The 18,219-nt window shown below is 36.1% G+C and overlaps 1 protein-coding gene across 5 annotated transcripts in view; it reads right to left on the minus strand.

The window, feature by feature from the left end:
• Positions 1-768: 768 nt before the first annotated feature.
• RALGAPB (Ral GTPase activating protein non-catalytic subunit beta) overlaps positions 769-18,219 on the minus strand; it is a 79,872-nt gene continuing 62,421 nt past the window's right edge. For 4 of the 5 annotated variants that reach the window (XM_070744918.1, XM_070744917.1, XM_070744916.1 and 1 more), the window contains 11 exons: positions 17,917-18,023; positions 14,711-14,863; positions 13,451-13,660; positions 12,396-12,554; positions 11,341-11,506; positions 10,811-10,933; positions 9,879-10,015; positions 8,006-8,114; positions 7,743-7,821; positions 7,073-7,221; positions 769-6,013 (listed from right to left, as the gene is read on the minus strand). In XM_070744918.1, the coding sequence (XP_070601019.1) occupies positions 5,820-6,013; positions 7,073-7,221; positions 7,743-7,821; positions 8,006-8,114; positions 9,879-10,015; positions 10,811-10,933; positions 11,341-11,506; positions 12,396-12,554; positions 13,451-13,660; positions 14,711-14,863; positions 17,917-18,023 (1,586 nt within the window). In that variant the 3' untranslated portion in view covers positions 769-5,819. The remainder of the gene's footprint in view (positions 6,014-7,072; positions 7,222-7,742; positions 7,822-8,005; positions 8,115-9,878; positions 10,016-10,810; positions 10,934-11,340; positions 11,507-12,395; positions 12,555-13,450; positions 13,661-14,710; positions 14,864-17,916; positions 18,024-18,219) is intronic. The other variant, XM_070744915.1, reaches the window with a different exon arrangement.

Genomic DNA, 18,219 nt, shown 5'->3' on the forward strand with positions numbered 1-18,219 from the left:
TGGCCTTCCAATTGTTTTATTCCAGTATTACATTTTTAAAATGCCCAGAGTCTGCTAGAGTGGTTATTTTCAGTGAAGGGCTGCCAAAAGTTTTACTACCACTGTGAGTGTGGATGATGCAGGACATCCTGCATTTTCTTTCAACATCTTTCAGTGCAAATTGGATGCTACTCCACTGTGTCACCCCAACCCCTGGTCCGGACAGTAGTCTAGCGTTTAACATGTTTTGACCTATATGTTCAGGTAATCCTTGCTGAATGACCAGATATTTTATTTGAAGTTACAACAGCCATGGAGTGGATAGTTTATGGCCTTTAAAACAACCTTTGGCCACCATAAATGCTTGCACTGCCTCCCAGTTATGTGAGTGCATGTAGGGCACCGTCAGCTTTACAATCAGTTGTGATGTGCTGCTGTCATATAACCAGAATGTGTTTTGCTAGTTTCTGGCATTTTGGATGTGGTTTCATTTAAATTAATGGATTTGCTTAATTACCTAGCATGGTGTTCACTTAATGGGCCCATAGTTTGTTTAAAAACCGCCACATGGTCGTAATTATGACCATAATTCCAGACTCTATTATGGTCAGAGATTGAGGACTACCTGTAACCTACTCCTTGGACAAGATGCTTGAAATCAAGAAGGAATCAAATCTAAGACGGCTGTAGCCTGCAACGTTTTAAAAGCAATGCAATTCTACACCATTTCTAGGGGAAATATTTTCCCCATAGGAAAGAGAGCACATAAACTAAAGACCGCCAGTTGAATACATAAGAATATCTTTAAAATTTATTTGACTAATTGTGTTACATTCAGTATCTGATGTGTTTCTTCTGGACAAGGAGTTGGCATAAATACAAACAAGCCTTTGTGCCTTCTCTAAACAAGAGATAAAATACTAGAGACAGAGGAGCACAGCTTCACATCTTTGTATTTACAGTCTACCTTTACAATTTAGTGCTAGGATTATTTACAGAAAATACAATAAGAAAAAAAAATCATGTCTTGGCAACATATAGAACTTTATACATAATTGTACATGATTTTAAACATATGGTATCTAGGCCATCTCTTTCAAAGCACTCGTCAAAGATACCCTCTTATGATTGTGAACTCACAGTTATTTTTGTCCCCTGTTCGTCCTAAATTGTGGTTCCTATAATCCTCCTGTGCCAAATATTCAGCTGCATGACAATTGCATGCTTCCTGACTGGGAAGCTGCTTCACATATCGGACAGTCCAATTCTCAAGACATTCCTATCTGTTCACCACCCATCGAAGTAAATAAGGTTCTGAGGTTTGGAAACGAGTTTTGTTTCCAACAGCTCTGTCCCAGCTGCTCTGCATATAGATTAGCTACTTACTTCAGACATGACTCCTTTCCGTTCCCTCCTCAAAGTATACAGTATATATATATATGTATGCTGTACATTAATAAACACTTGAAAATCGGCTGAAGAAAAAGGGGAAATAATATTTCTTAAGTGAAAACTTTTTTTGTTGGAGGTACTAAAACAGACACCTTTTATATGGAAGTGCTGTGAAGATTGCATTTTTTTTCTTGCTCAGTTTATACCAATAATAATGTATTGAAAGGATGGTAAGCATGAGATCACACGACAGAAACAGACAGGATAAATATGTGTAGCCCTACTATTGTATCTCATAGAGAGATTGGAATGACAGTATACAAAATGAAATGACAATAGGAAACAAGCAGCGTTAACGGTAGGAAAGCCATCTGCTTGACATTCTTTTTAATTACCTTGTGTAATTGTGTTCAAAATAAAATTTGGAAATGCAATGGCCACCCTACATTTATTTATATTAGACAACTTTCTTCAAATTAAGGCCCTCTAGAAGTATTGGATTCCCAGAATGGGATGTCCAGCAACATCTGGAAGTACCCTCTATAAGCTTGAGGAAGGTTAATGTAGCATGTCTGAAATCTCAGTTGATCCCAAAATTAAATTTTCAAATGCAACTATTATGGAGAGGTCTAGACAAAACATTTTATTGCAATCAATCAACAGTTCTGCACAGAAAATAGAAAGTTACCAGTGCATTTGGAAGCCTTCTCAACTATACATGGAAAACAGACAACCAGCATCTGTACAAGAGGACTACATCATATGCATTATCTGGGAGAATGCAGTGAAACTAAGCCCTTATACATTTCTTTTAAACACTCAGTGCTGTTTGATGAGATTTCTGTTGCATATGCTGCCTTATTACTTTTATCTGCAGTATCACATATAGGCCTCAACACCAAGACCTTTTGTTTAATGATAAACAGATTTAAATAAGAGGTTTTACACATGTAGATTCAGAGCAGTTTGTGTACTTGAGGTTTTTCTTTCCTGAAATCTAAGTGAAAACAAATAATAAAATCAAATCAAGCCAGGGGATAAATTCAGACATGCAGAAGAAAAAGAAACAGGGAAGGGGCGGGGGAGGAAAACCCTATATAAGCAAAATGTTTCTCGTGGTTTCATAATAGAGTCTAACAGACTAACATTTATTTTACTGAGCTACAGATCTTTACATTTGAATGGAAAGTTTAAGGCAACTTATTTTAAATCTCACCCTGTTTTTAATTAGTTTAAAAGTCATTTTATTTTTCCCCCCCCTTTCACCTGTTTTAAGTTAAGATGATTTGCCGAGTCATTAATAATCATATTAACTAATGGGTTCTTCCATAATACATATGTGATTCAAACAATTCTAGCTATGTCAGCAATTGATGTGTGTATGCAGACAGTCAATTGTTCAACGCTTGTTATAGTTTTTGTGGTAGCCATGCATTGTTCATGCCATTTAATCTAGGAACTAAATGTGACTGGTCATTTTATAGAGCTAAACAGTATCTAAGCAAGTCTACAATTAAGTTTAGTGCTCATGCACTGGATTAATATTGGCAAGTCTTCGGTATCAAATATACTATATAAAAGTCTATATATTTCAGGATCCTTACTAGCCTTGCTATTTGCTGTTCCAGTCTTGCCTTAGAACCATTTGCAATTAATTATTGTTTATCCTTATTTTCCAATAGGTCCTCTTGAACCTAACAAAATAACAATAACCATCCTGCTAATTCAATGCAGCCATTTTGTCCATTACTCAATCTTGTCTAAAAATTATTATTTAGGCTTACTGTTCTCTTCAAAAATGCTACAATTTGTAACATTAAAGAACAAATTATTCCTCTTAAGAGAATATTGGGAAGTGAACAATTCTCATTACCAATATTGTGTAGCGCCAGTCACAAAGTAGGTATTACACACACAAGTAGATAGCCAATCAAAGCTAGAAACTTTTTCAACTTATTTTTTTGCAAATTGTGCAAAATTTTTTGCAAACTTTAATGCTGTTCCATCTTTGGCCTAACTATAAAGAAAATAAAAGAGGAAATACTGTACTATTTTTAGTATTTACTACTATTTACTACTATTTTTGTCCCAAAATGCTTTTCCTTGGAAACTTAGCAGTTCAAAAAATAATTTTTGTAGTCAAATGAGATGAGTACAGCTTTACTGCATCCCCCTCCAGAAAGTATCTCTTTATATGTCAATATTTAGAATGATGTGGATCTAAAAAAGGAACCTTCATATGTAACTCCTGTATACATATGTTTCCTTTTAAGTCTATGCCATACACCCTGGTAAAATTGAATATAAAAAAGGAAAGGCACAACCTATGAAGTGTTTTGCAAAAGTTTTAGCCAGCAAGAGTAAGAAAATTAATAATATTTAATGCTTACTTTGCTATAAGAGATAAATTTACCATAATAATTAATTTTAGAATGGAAATGGCTTAACAATATAACACATAAATATTCACTTGCTAGAGATGATTACTGGCCATTTGTTCATCAAAGTAAGTCAGCAGAAGTTTATCATGTTTAAAATCAAAATATTGCATAAGCTCCACATTAGGTTTCCAAGGCATATTTTAATTCTTTATTTAGATTTATTCTCTAAATCAGGTTTGTTCAATAACAGAGAAACCGTTACTAGACTATTAATCACCTTGATATATAAGTGACTATTCCTAAATATTCTGGGATTATTATGAAGTTAATCCAGTGACTTTGTGGCAGTTTAATTTTCAGCTTCCTGGTTCTACATAATTAACCAAAAATATTCTGATTTATACTCTATGATGATGATTGGGGGGAAAAACACAACAAAAAGATCAAAGCACCAAATTATCTTGGAAAATCAGGAAGTGAATTCTTGCTGGCCTAAATATTTCCTAATATATTTATTAAGAGCTACATTACATTGAACCAATTGGAATTATTTTAAAATCCAGGTTCATAGAATCTTTTTGACTGCTTACCCATGCTCCCCAAAAGATTTGTCCCTGAAGTATTTGGATACTCTATGGGAAAAACATATTTCTATTTACAACACGTGTAGATTTTTTAGATATGTCAACAAACGTTATCTAAGAGCATTTCTATCCTGCTCTGTCTACCTTAAGTCATTTATCATCAATGCAAAGATTTTCAAGGCTTATAGATATTATAAGTACTTCATTCTGACATCCACCAAAATTGTAGGTCCTGTTAACATCTAGTAGTAGAGAACACAGAAGTCAATGCAAGTGAAGGAAGATCATCTTTCAACCATCATGCATCATGTATTCTGTACAAAAATAGGTGTCATGATGTTATTAGGCCAGGGGTGGGGGAGTATGCTGGCAAGAATGCTCAGTGTCTACCAGAACCATCTCTTCTAATGTCAAAATTCTAGTATGCTATCCTTGCCACAAGGGCCCAAAAATAACTTTCGTAAGAGTTGTAACTCTTCTGAAATATATAGATAGCCCAATTATTTCAACCATTTTATGACTTCATATTAAATGTGGTTCTTTTTATTTTTTCTTGTCATTAGATAGGAAATGCTGCCAAGCTCTGCATTCAATTGAAATGAGTGAAAGCGTAATTGTGAAATCTTTAATTTAGATTTCAAGTACTGGTTTTTATGTGTGAATGCATGTATGTTTATACATGTAACATACATCCAACTGAACCAAATTCCATAATGAAGGTTTTGCTTGTGTCTCAAACATTGTAGTGGATAGCTTAGATGTCACCAATACATACACCAAAGTATATATTCCAAAACTAACCACTGAGCAAAATATGCCATTTGTACTCCAAAGGGTATTTTTGCTTCTCCCTTCTTTTAAGTCAAAGGCTCAAGAGTTACTTCTTTTCTGGGCAGACCAGCAGAAGACATAAACGATAACAATTTACAAAGGTAAAACATTTAGCAACCAGTCCATGGCTTTGAAAGTAGAGGACAAGACCCAAATATAATTTTCTGGTTAGATGTTAAATGAAATCATATATCCGACCTCCTTGTAAAAGGAAAAGCAAACTGAGCAGACAAATGCACTAATAGTTTATCTAAAATAATTTGCCCTTGAATCTAATCTGCTAGAGAAACCAATATGAAACCATGTGTTAACTCTATACTCAGAATCTGGCTTTTTTTTTTTTGCACAAACATGGGGAATCATGAGAAGTGTAGTTAACCTTCTGTTTGCTATACATTTGATATATTGTCTATTAATAAATAATACTTCATTATCAAAGCTTCTCCCTCTGTAGCATTGAAGGGGTGGCGATGTGCTCAGAAGGACTGCAGGACTGGAGCCAAAAGCAAGCCCTCTTTATTTTCTTGCAGTAGAAGCAGAAGTCATGCTGAGAATGTAGTTTGTTTACACAAGAGGTCCATGAATGGGAAGATTTTATTTCATTGTTGCAGATACCAAGCTGCAATTTAATTGTTCAAAAAGGGTTCCTAGTTTAAGGATTACAGTTTTTCAGTCCAACCTCTTGAAAAAGAGAGGTATAAAACTCTGGTTCCAGCTGTTTGTTCCTGTATTTATTGACAATATCGGCTATTTTCTGTTTTCGACGGACATGAGGGGGATTGTATGAGTCACTTTCCAATCTTTTTCTTCGACAAATATTTATTACTGTCTGTCTCACTAAGAATCCTTAAATAAAAAAGGAACAAAGTTAATACAGTTTATTTCACTCAGGAAATTATATATGTATAATTTTTATTCTAACAATTTGAATGTACTGTATAGTCAAAACATCAACAATAAATAATACCAATAGACACATTTTGTGATACAATGATATGTGCAGGAGAGTTGATATATAACTGTTTCTTCCTATTACAGCGGTAGCAATTTCAATGTCTAATTACTTCATTCTCAATATAAACTTAGGAAAGTTTAAAGGGGCTGTAAGATCTGAAAGGTATTAGTGTAAGTCCAACTTGATGGCCTTCTATCACTTTTTCCCACATCTCCTTGGTAAATATTTCCCTAATACTAGGAGAAAGTAGATTCAATGGGTTTATGAAAGCATATCACCAATACCTTCTAGAGGACAGAAGGAAAAGGGGGGACATGATCGAAACATTTAAATATGTTAAAGGGTTAAATAAGGTTCAGGAGGGAAGTGTTTTAAATAGGAAAGTAAACACAAGGGGACACAATCTAAAGTTAGTTGGGGGAAAGATCAAAAGCAACGTGAGAAAATATTATTTTACTGAAAGAGTAGTAGATCCTTGAAACAAACTTCCAGCAGACGTGGTTGGTAAATCCACAGTAACTGAATTTAAACATGCCTGGGATAAACATATATCCATTGTAAGATAAAATACAGAAAATAGTATAAGGGCAGACTAGATGGGCCATGAGGTCTTTTTCTGCCGTCAGACTTCTATGTTTCTATGATAAAATACAGGAAATAGTATAAGGGCAGACTAGATGGACCATGAGGTCTTTTTCTGCCGTCAGTCTTCTATGTTTCTACGTTTCTATATGTTCTTCTTCCAACCAATCCCCAATAAACAATAAAAACCTGGCTTCGTCCCTGGAATATTGCCTAAATAAGAGGCTTGTGCACAAGAAGGAAAAATTAATGGATTTATTTTTTTCAAATCAGAAGTAGTCTAGTGCTAATGTAACAGAAATCTTTAATAATAATGCACTGCATTCAAAGCTAGGAAATTAATAACCAAATCTTAATAGAAGACGTACCTAAAGCTCTTCTGCTAACTATCATGCCATCCACTAGAGGGATAACCATGTTGAATTTTCCAGTAGCTCCTTGTACTTTTACCCTGAATAATCCAGTGTTGAGGGGATGGATGAAAATCACTGGCACTTCTTTTTCAGGAGTAGCAGACCTTAAAAATCACATAAACAGCTAAACCCAATGAACATTTAAATGTATAAACAAACCAATTGTGTTTTGATGCCCAATTTTGAAAGATTCAGTTTTTAAATAATAAAAAGTAAAACATTATAACAAAGATGTCAGCTATACCATGACATTTATTTCTCTAAGCTCACCAGGAGACCCTATGTAGACAATATTCTAAAATGATGCCATTCATATAACAAATGGATTTGCTGGCTTAATACACACAAAAATCAATAGGAAACCTGGAATTAACAGAAGTAACCTGCAAATGTAAGAACCAGAACCCATACGTGGTCAAGGCACAAAACCTAAAACCATTAGGAAGAAATATTAACTGCATAAACATACTCCCATCCATCCATACTTGATTTATACCTATTTATTACATTTACTGGTGCGGACTTAGGTGTGGTAATGCTTAGTTCACAGGTTGCAGATGAACAGATGTGAACTATGTGCACATAGAAACAGTGTCACTGAAAAGGTAGAGAAATGAAATCATACCTCAGCGAAGTGCTGCTATTTGTTGTAGTTTCTACTCCAGTGCTAGTCTCTGAAATCAAGTCAGAGAGTGGGAAATTCTCTGCCAGACAAGGATAATATAAGGTTAAATAACAACAATAAATTAATTCTAATTCCAGAAAAAACAAAGAGGACTGGGCCTGACGACAATTTGGATGGGAAATTAGTAGAAAACTCTAAGGCAAGGAAGGGAGGGAGGGAGATTTGACTTTCATATTTATAATAAAACCCCAAGATTTACGTACCTATGTCATCATAGCGCTCAACCCAAACAACATACACCTTGGTTTCAGGTCCCATGGGGGGAATAGCCCGACCTTGTGGAAACTTCTTTGATTTGGAAGTTGGACTGAGCTATTGCAAGTATAAAACAAAAACAAATGTTTATCTATTAATCAAAATTAGCAGCATTTATTCAGCTACAAGACTCTGAAGGAAGCTAAAACATCTCAGCAACAAAACACTTATTATGAATCAATTTACTAGCAACAAACAGATTCTCTGTGAAACTACCTATTTCCCAAGACTAAAAAGCTACAAAATATGCTACAAAATATTGGCTACAAAATATTATAAAACACTTTAGCTATTTTCTTATGATAAATAAAGTGTATTGTAAGAAGATGAGGCCTTAGCGCCATTATTATGATAAAATTGTGAAACAGACTCGTATCTATTAATTTCTGTGGGAGGCTGTGGGGGCTTGGAAGGGGAACAACAAACTTCAGTTGAACCCTGGAAAGATTGCGTGGTTTTAGTTTTGGGGCTTTCTGATTGTAGGACATTATTCTTAGGGCTGAATGGGATTCCACTTTTGCAAACAGATCCTGTGCACAATCTGGAGGGCTCCCTCGACTCATGACTCTTTCCTGAGGAGCAGATGACAGTAGTAATTAGGATGGCCTTTGCATAACTTAGTATCATGTGCCAGCAGTGCCAGTTCCTGAATCAAGAGATCTTACTCACAGTCACTCATGCCCTGGGTCATCTCTCATGGACTATTGCAATGTGCTCTACATAGGGCTGCCCCTGAAGAATATCCAGAAATCAGAAAATTTATCTGGGTGCAAAATGCAGCAGCTCAGGCTGTTGTGTGTGTTTCTGATAAAGTGCACATTATATCTCTGCTGTGTGAGTTACATTGGCTATCATTTTGTCTCTGGGTCCAATTTAAGGTGCAGGTGTTGACCATTAAAGCCCTACTTTAAGGGGATCAAGTTATGTGAGGGACCATCTTTTTGTGATTTCACTGCTCACCTCACCACAGAATTCCCCAACCTTTCTGGCTTTGTAGACTGGAGGGGGGGAGATGATTCTGCACAAGTGGCGGGCAAGTGCACGTACGTACAACTCTACTTGCACAAACAACGGGCAAGCTACTTGCACAAAGGGAGAATACACACATTCACCTACTACTTGTACAAGTGAAGATGCATGCATGAGCTCACCTACCACTTCTGCGGCCTGGTTCTAAACAGCTCAAGGCCCAGTAGTGGCCTGGGGGAGATGGGGACCCCATCGCACCAGATTAAATGGGTTCAATACGGGTTCTATCATCTAGAGAGTTCCATTTGGAAAGCCCTAGGAAGGGCACGTTTTCAGTTATAGCACCTCATTATGGTATCTTTTCCCCACAGAAATAAAGTCAGTCTCGTTACTCCTGAGCTTTTGAAGGTTTTTCAAGTCCTGGATATGCCAGCAAGCTTGGATGAATATGGGAGATGATTCTGATATTATTCACATCTTTCCAACTATTATTTTCTTGTTTTAATTCTTTTATAGTTGTTATGGTATTATTATATAATAGTCTGAAGTAATGACTGTTTCATTTATTAGTGTTTTATTGGATTGTTGTATGCCACCCAAAGACACTTCTCCAGGCTAGAAACCAAATGATAGTCAATTCTAGTACTGCCTGAGATATACAAATGTCGGGTCAGACACTCTTTTTCATCCACATCAGGTTCTGGCAACAAGCTAGTCAGTCAATTCCTAAAGCAACTAACTGTTAATCATTTGGTTGATATGGGGAAAAAATGGATCCTGCACCTGTGAAAGAAAAAAAGAAATATATAAAAGATATAACTTATATTTAAAGTTCACACAGAATAAACTTGCCTTCTGTGAAGTACTGAGATTGTCTGTATGATTGGGAAAAAGCTCAAGTGTCAATGCTTGCTGCTTTAGTATCCCAGGTAGGAGATCCATGTTAGAATCACTTTCTTGGTCTGAGACATTGCTTTCCAATGAATCTGCTGAAACCCCAAAGAAAGAAGTTTCTTAAAACAAGATCTTTCAATTCCAAATCCATTCTGAATGCTAACAGTACTTTTCCAGACAGCTTATTCGTTTTAAGTGCAGAAAGAATCCACAATGCAATTTTGGAGTACTACAATTGTAACCAATATCTAATTCAGTTATAACTGTGCATTGGAAAAAGATTGACTGAATTTTAGATGGAAGACTTTCCTGCAACTATCTGGAAACACTCCTATATATATGCTAACATTATGTTTTCCCTAAAATAAACTTTGTATGCTACTGACATGATGCAGAACTTTAAAATAAAGTAGCCTAAACATTTCTATTCCACATCTGAATATTTTGATTCCCTTAAAATACGTTTAACAGTTCACAAAAGAAGTGCGTACATATTAAAACCTTAAGAGATAATGACAAATGGGTGGCAAAGGAAATGGATGCTGAACACAGGGAAATGTATCAAGATGACAAAACCATTATGGCTTTCTGCAGCAGTAAGGAACAAGATAAATCCTGTTCCAATTTAAGAGTGACAACGTAAAATAGATTTACCACATATTTTTGTTATGTGTCAAGTTCTTCTGCAATGCAGGATACAGTTCTAATCAAATGTTAAATTATTTCCCAATCATTTATAGCAGGTATCAAACTTGTGTTGTCACGGCGTTGTCATGTGATTTATCGGGACTTTTCCCCTCCCTTCACTAAATCAGACGTGGACATGACCCATCCAGCCCATGGGACGGGAGTTTGGCAGCCCTGACATATGATCAAAGACATACACTTACTTAAGGACTCCACAGGCGAAGGAACAACAAAAGCTATTTCTGTAAGAGCATCTGCGTAATATAATGCTTTTCTTTGCCCGTTAAAAATACTTGCTCCCATGTCTTCTGAACAGATTACTTCATCTGAAAAGAGGAAAAAATTAAAATCAAATCCTATTTTGCGCTTTACTAAAAAAAGCTATGTCCTCTTAATATTTTGAAGATTAATTTGTTTTTTGGGTAACTAAAAAGAATTTGTATTCTGTATATGCTGCACTGAAAGATCTATGGATAGGATGTATCTATCTCAACATAAACATGAGAATATTCTTAGGATATCCCTACTGCTTAAATCCATGTATTAGGACATAGAGTAATTCTGAGTAATTAGCTACCCAAATCACTTCAGAATAATTTTGCCCTCCACAAAGAAATTTCTGCTAAGATTATTCAGTCCACCTAGATCTTGCTAACATGGAGGTGATGGGGGAAGGGAAATTGATCTATTTCAGTATGTTACACTATGATCTGAGCCTAAGAAAACACCTCACCTTGGTCTGATCCCTCCTCATCGCAGAAGCTATTAATGGACCAGCTAGTTGAAACATGTCCTGTCCATCCAGGGTGCTTGCCCACATCAACAGACCATCCAAGAGATAGCAAGAACTCTAGAAAGTGTGGTTGAACACTTCTGGAAGACTCTACATTTTTCAAAATCTGGGGAAGAAAAACCCATATAGCACATATACAAAAACAAAACATAGAGGCAATTTCTTATTAACATTGTTGTGGAAACCAGCACTTTCTTTTGCATTTCTAAGACATCCAGGATAACTGCCTTGAAGTACCAAACAATCTGGCTAGTACAATAAGTAAATAAGATTAGCTGTACACTATATGCATGCTTTGTATCACTCAGGGATCACTGGAATGATCTATGCCATCTATACAAACAGAAATAATACAAAATGTTTAGAACAGATATAATTATGTCCCTGGAAGACCCTTGGTATGCCCAATTTCAGCACGGATTATCAGTTAATTAAACTAAATTTCTCATATTCTAGTTTGATGTGATTTCCAAAGATCCTTGGATGTTTCTCAGGACACCAGAGGAAATATTGGCTTAATAAAACCATGAAGATAGGAATATTGTGGGCTACACAGAGACAAAGGCTTATTTTGGCCTGATAAACAACAATTTGTTCAACCAGGACTTTTACTTTTGAATATTATAAATGTGTTATTTAATATAGAATTCAGCTTTCTGAAATGGTTTTGCTTTTTAAAGGAGTTTTTCATTCCTTACAGTAATTAAGAAGTATCAAGAAAGTTCTAAAACTCAATTTGCAATGTCCCACATAACCTATTTCCCTGAATAAGTAAAATTAGGGTAGGCGAAGAAAAAAAGTTTAAAAATTGTGACTGTAGATAAAATAAGAGCTATGTATAATTTTTACAGTTTGCAAAATAAACTTAATCAAATTATTGTAGCATAAATTTCTGAAATGATTTTATTTACATGAATTCCAAATTATAGTTGTACCCTACAACACATTTTTGTAACATCTAGTAACAAACTACAAGGAATCAGCATATTACTTACTTCTTGGCTTGATTTTTGGCCTGCCTTCATGTAGAAAATGAAAACAGTATCAAAAGGACGACATGGCAGCAAATCCAGGTAACCAATATCATCAAAAAACCCGGGCACAGAAGAATCAAGTGCAATTAGGTGAGGAGGTAGTCTGCTATTAGCAGGTTCCTAACCAAAAAAGTAGTACAAATGTTAATGCTAAATAACATCTAAAATGTTTATGATGAAATAGGATAAACTATTTTAGCTGATTAATGAATAACTGCTATATTGTTGTATGAAAAGAAAATACAAAAGCCACAACTGTGTAATAACCTTAACGCCAACCAAAATGGCACACAAAAGTATACTGTTAAATTCTCAGAAACCTTTTATTAGCAATAGTTTACAAAACAAGCAGGGAATCAGGACAAAAAGTTGCACATCAAGAATAAGTAACGTACATCAATCGAGAGATTAATTGTTCCTGTTTTGGAGTTCCTGAGACACCTACTGTAAAATTCTACTAATCACTAAATTCAGCAATACAGTATGTTCTTTTGTAAAAATATATCCTAAAAAAGTGTTGTAATTGTCTAAGAGGTTTAACACACTATTTTGCTTAATCTATCAACTCCCTTCAAAGAACAAAACATTACAGGTCTTCCCATCTGCTCATCACATTACTATCACAATCTTTTTCCAACTTGTAAAGTCCAACATCTTTTTATGTCTGCCTGCTCTTGATTCAAGCTGTCTTATTAAAAAAAAAAGAATAATAAAAATCAATTGCATTAACATAATAGGTAGTCTTATCTTGCACACAGACAATATAGAGCAAGACTTTATTGTGCATTATGAAGTATGGCATACTCTTCTACTCAATAATAGTTTTCATGCTGGGAGTCTAACACCTACAGATTTCTTTTTAAAAAATGAACATTTAAAGAGTTTTACTATTCCATTCAATTTTATAATGTCCTACCTAGTTTGAGCCACAAGTCAGTGGAATCAATGCTGCCTAATGACTTTATTCTAATGATTGTTTTCAAAGAAAACTACATAATAATCACGTTTTTAGTCACCTTCAATGCTTCTAAAGATAGAAAACCAAAATGAGAAAGGAAGAGGCGAGCTGTTTGGAACTCCCGCGCAGGAGGTCGGGGTTTACAGTCCGTGACTGGATCAGGGAAGTTTTTCTTCCTCCATTCTTCTTCCATTTTCTGATCTATGGATTTCTCATAAAGAACTTGCTGATCCATTCCACTTCTCAGCTTCTCATGACGTTCTTCCAGCTGAAACATATTTAACAACTTTGTCAGGCATCCAAAATTGCAAAAATTAGGATCAAGAGGTACTGCAGAATTTCTCATGATTCAAAGAGAAATGAAACCAAATGCTTTAAAAAGCTGCTGCAATATAGCCTTCTATCTAACAAAATTCTGATTACTGAGTTGCTGTGTACAAAAATTCACCTCCTATTTAGCCCCTACATGCAATTAAATAAGTGCCTAAGGAAAAGAACAATTACAACCAATCTTAACAGAATCAGTATCTGTCTGATTTCACTTTTTCACAGGATACAGAAAGAACAAGGACACAGGATATTCCATCCCAATCTGGCAATAGCTTCCTGAAAAATGATGGTTGATTTGTTGTGCCCCACCAGCTGCCAGCAGACCTGGCGGCAGGTTCGGATAATGAGGAAATTGGGGAGGAACCTGGGCCAGCTCTGGAGTCTGGGGAAGGCTCTGATGGATGTTCTGCCAAGATACAGCCAGGGCCATCTGACATTTTCCAGCACCTGGAGAGGCAGCTGCCTTTAGAGGCCGAGAGGGCCTGTTCCAGATGCGCATATGCGCAGAGATGTTAGGAGAGGATAACAACTGACTTGGGAAGCAAGGCAAACATGGAGGCAGAATGGCCTCTCCCTGGCTGGGAAATAAATAGAAGGAAAGGGGAGTGGTGGTCGTAGGAGACAACAGTTCGGATTTCTGGCTCATCCTGTTTTGTGCCTTAGAGACTACTTGGCAGAACTTAATTTGCAGCTTTGTGGCTGGGAGCTCATGGCCTGGCAATTATCGCAAGGAATGATGATAAGGTCTGTTATTGTAGTTTAACTGTTTGAAGGACTATTGCCAGGACTATTTGTGTGTGAGTGCCATTAATTCACAGGAAATAAACAAAGAAGGATTTTTCGTGACAAGGGATTGACAAGCACATTATTTTGTCCTAGAAAGACTGATATGAATGCAGGCAAGAGAGTAAAAATACTTGTGAAAAAATTTTAAAGGTTTTTTTTTTTGTGCAACATGAAAAAATCCAGATGCGCATAAATTTCTTACTTCTTCAGTAACTATCTCATGCAAGTCTGGAATGCTCAGGTCTGCTTTCACGAATGGAATTTTGTCCACTTCCTCAGGAAATGGCCGATGCTTCACACTATATTTTAATCCAACATCATTTTTAGGTGCAGGACGGGGTTCTGGGACAAACAGCTGTTGAAAAGAAAACAATCAATCTTAACATTTACTTTAAAAGTTTCAATATGTTGTTATTGAAAAAACACTGAAGAATGTTGAAATAAATATGGGGCTGGCAGCACTAGTAATCATCAGAAAAATAACATTTAAATAATTGTTTATTATGCCTTCCCAACTCCCAAGTAGAGAGACCGCTTTAATTTAGTAGTCTACTGAATTTAACTGTAAACAAGGTGAAACATGATAGCGTGATAGTCAGTTTGCTTTTAACTTTTTGTGTGTGTATCAATAGTCATGCTTGAAGATAACTACATTTATACAACTTCGTTGCCATGTTTTCTTAGATTACATTGGGTATGTGGGTAGATTTTATAATCCAATCAGTTATATATCAGAATAAAACCCCAGATAACAAAGCTAAAGTAGTTAGTGAAAACTGAACCTCTGGAGAGTTAGATTTCGAAGAGAACCAGTTTCAAGGTCAACAGTTTGTGTATTTGCCACTTCTCTTGGTAGATTTCTCTGATGTGTGTTTGCCAATTTTCACTATGGAGGAAATAACATTCTAAAAAACAATGACTATATTAAGTCAAACTTGTGTAGATTCTTAGAATCAGGAGAAATTGGAAATTCATGTTGATGCGGATGTAGTAAAATGATGGTTGTGTAAAAACTTTGTGCCAAAAAACACAGTTATGAAAAAATTGTCTACTACAAATATGAGCAAGATTAGAGAAAGTAAGATTCAACTTATCTTTGGATATTAACATAGATGCAAACATTATTTCTAAATAATATAACAATAAACAATATTGTATCAGCTAGTAAATATGGTACATAATTTTGATTTGTAATAGTATTGATCATTGTATTAGGGATTATTTATATTACAGCTCGGATGTAGGATGGAAGTTTGCTCTCCACAAGCTTGGAGAACAAACCTCCAGGCCTTATAAATTTTAATTATTAGTGTATAATTAGTTCAGAAAAAAAACAGATTACCAGAACAAATAATCTTCTGAAATAATGATGAATAAGGACACCATAATTATTTTATGATTATTAATAAATAAACAGGTTTGTGATATTTTTCATATTAACTGATATATCATTAAAGAAAACAATACTTATACTGAGAAGATTCCAAAGCCTATTAATAGCTACTGTTAGATTAGTAAATTCTCTTGAGCCTCTCCCCCTGCTGTTTAATATTGACATGAAACCGAGGTGAGTTACCATTAGTATGTTGATAATACTCAGCTGTGCACACACACACACACACACCCCTGTCAATTCAGTGAAGCAGTGGAGGTGATGTGCCGGTGCCTGGAGACTGTTAGGGTCTGGATAGATGTCAACAGGCTCAAGCTCAACTCCGACAAGACAGAGTGGCTGTGGGTTTTGCCTCCCAGGGACAATTCCATCACTTGGGGGGGGGGGTGATGTTTGACCCCCTAAGAGAGGGCCCGCAACTTGGGAGTTCTCCTTGACCCACAGGTGATGTTAGAATATCATCTCTCAGCTGTGGCGAGGGGGACATTTGCACAGGTCCGCTTAGTGCACTGCTTGGCGCACCCCTATCTGGACAGGGAGTGTTTCCTCACAGTCACTCATGCCCTCATCACCTCGAGGCTTGATTTATTTATTTATTGGATTTGTATGCCGCCCCTCTCCGTGGGGATTACTGCAATGCACTCTAAAAAACGTTTGGAGACTGCAGTCCAAACGCAGCCGCACGAGCAATTTTAGGTATGCCAAGGTACACCCATATAACTCCATCACTCTGTGAGCTGCATTGGCTACTGATAGGTCTCTGAACGCAATTTAAAGTGTTGGTGATCACCTATAAAGCCCTCCATGGCTTAGGACCAGATTACTTATGGGACTGTCTCCTGCCTGACGTATCCCAGTGACCGCTTAGATCCCACAGTTGGCCTTCTCCAGGTCCTGTAGTGTAAGCCAAGCAATGTTGCTTGCTAGGGCCTAGGGGAAGGGCCTTCTCTGTGGCAGTTCCAGTCCTCTGGAACCAATTCCCCCCCCCTGGAAATTCGCACTGCCCCTCCCCCTTTTTGGTCTTTCGAAAGGTTTTAAAAACACACCTTTGACCAGCAGGCCTGGGGCTGTTGAGCGTTGATACCTGCTCTGACTGAATACTATGATTTTGAAGAGATGAATGTTGGCTGAATGGTTTTAAATATTTTAGGTTTTTTAAGAGTAGGTTTTAATTGTTTTAATTATTTGGATTCTTAAATGTAGCTTTTAGTGTAGGATTTTATATTGTTGATTTTGTACTTTTTAATGCTGTAAGCTGCCCTCAGTGCCTTGGGGAAGGGCAGCATAGAAATCCAAATAATAAATAAATGAATGACAGACCATAACTACCCTATTATGAAATGTTGCAACTGTTAAATGGAAGATGTGAATCACTTATTATTATTGTTGTTGTTGTTGTTGTTGTTGTTGTTGTTGTTATTATTATTATTATTATTATTATTATTATTATTATTATTATTATTTAGATTTGTATGCCGCCCCTCTCCGTAGACTCGGGGCGGCTCACAGCAATAATAAAAACAGTCTACCATAACAAATCTAATATTTAAAAATATCTAAAAACCCATTATTATTTTTAAAAAACCATACACACAAGCATACCATACAAAAACTATATAGGCCTGGGAGAGATGTCTCAATTCCCCCATGCCTGATGGCAGAGGTGGGTTTTAAGGAGTTTACGAATATAAATATACATACTGTATATTTGGATGAACATGATTCATTATTCCCTCATTTTCCAAATTAGGACGGTAATATAAATAATCCCTAATTCAATGATCAGTTCTTTTAATTTTAAAAATATAATCCTCACTGGATCTCTACAATGAGTAGGAGAGGAAATAATGCATTGTGCACAGGGTTAGTTTGGAAGTGAAGCTGAAAGGGGCATTACGACCAGTAACTCATTGCATCAAGGGTAGTATAACATTAGCACTTTACTGAACATTTTGCAGCGCTCCTTGGCTTTTATAAACCAGCAAATTAGTTCCACCCAGAACTCTGACAAAAACCTTTTGATTTGATTTGGCTCCTCTTGGCAAAAGGCAAAGTTGTTGGGCCCATGCATGTCTTCCAGACATTCCACGAATCAGAATGGTGACTGAAGGAAAAAAGTCATCTGGGGAAGAGAAACACTAGAATGAATAACCACTTAAAATAATAATGCTGAAAAAGATTCAATTGGGCATGTATAAACCAATTAAAGGATGAAAAAGTTTCATAACACAATTGGCAGAGCTAAAAATTCAGCAGACAGATTTGAAGACAAAAGCATAAGCTTGTTCCATATGCAGGAGCTATATACAATTACTGGG

The sequence above is a fragment of the Erythrolamprus reginae genome, chromosome 3 (genome assembly GCF_031021105.1).
Source record: "Erythrolamprus reginae isolate rEryReg1 chromosome 3, rEryReg1.hap1, whole genome shotgun sequence".
Lineage (NCBI taxonomy): Eukaryota > Metazoa > Chordata > Lepidosauria > Squamata > Dipsadidae > Erythrolamprus > Erythrolamprus reginae.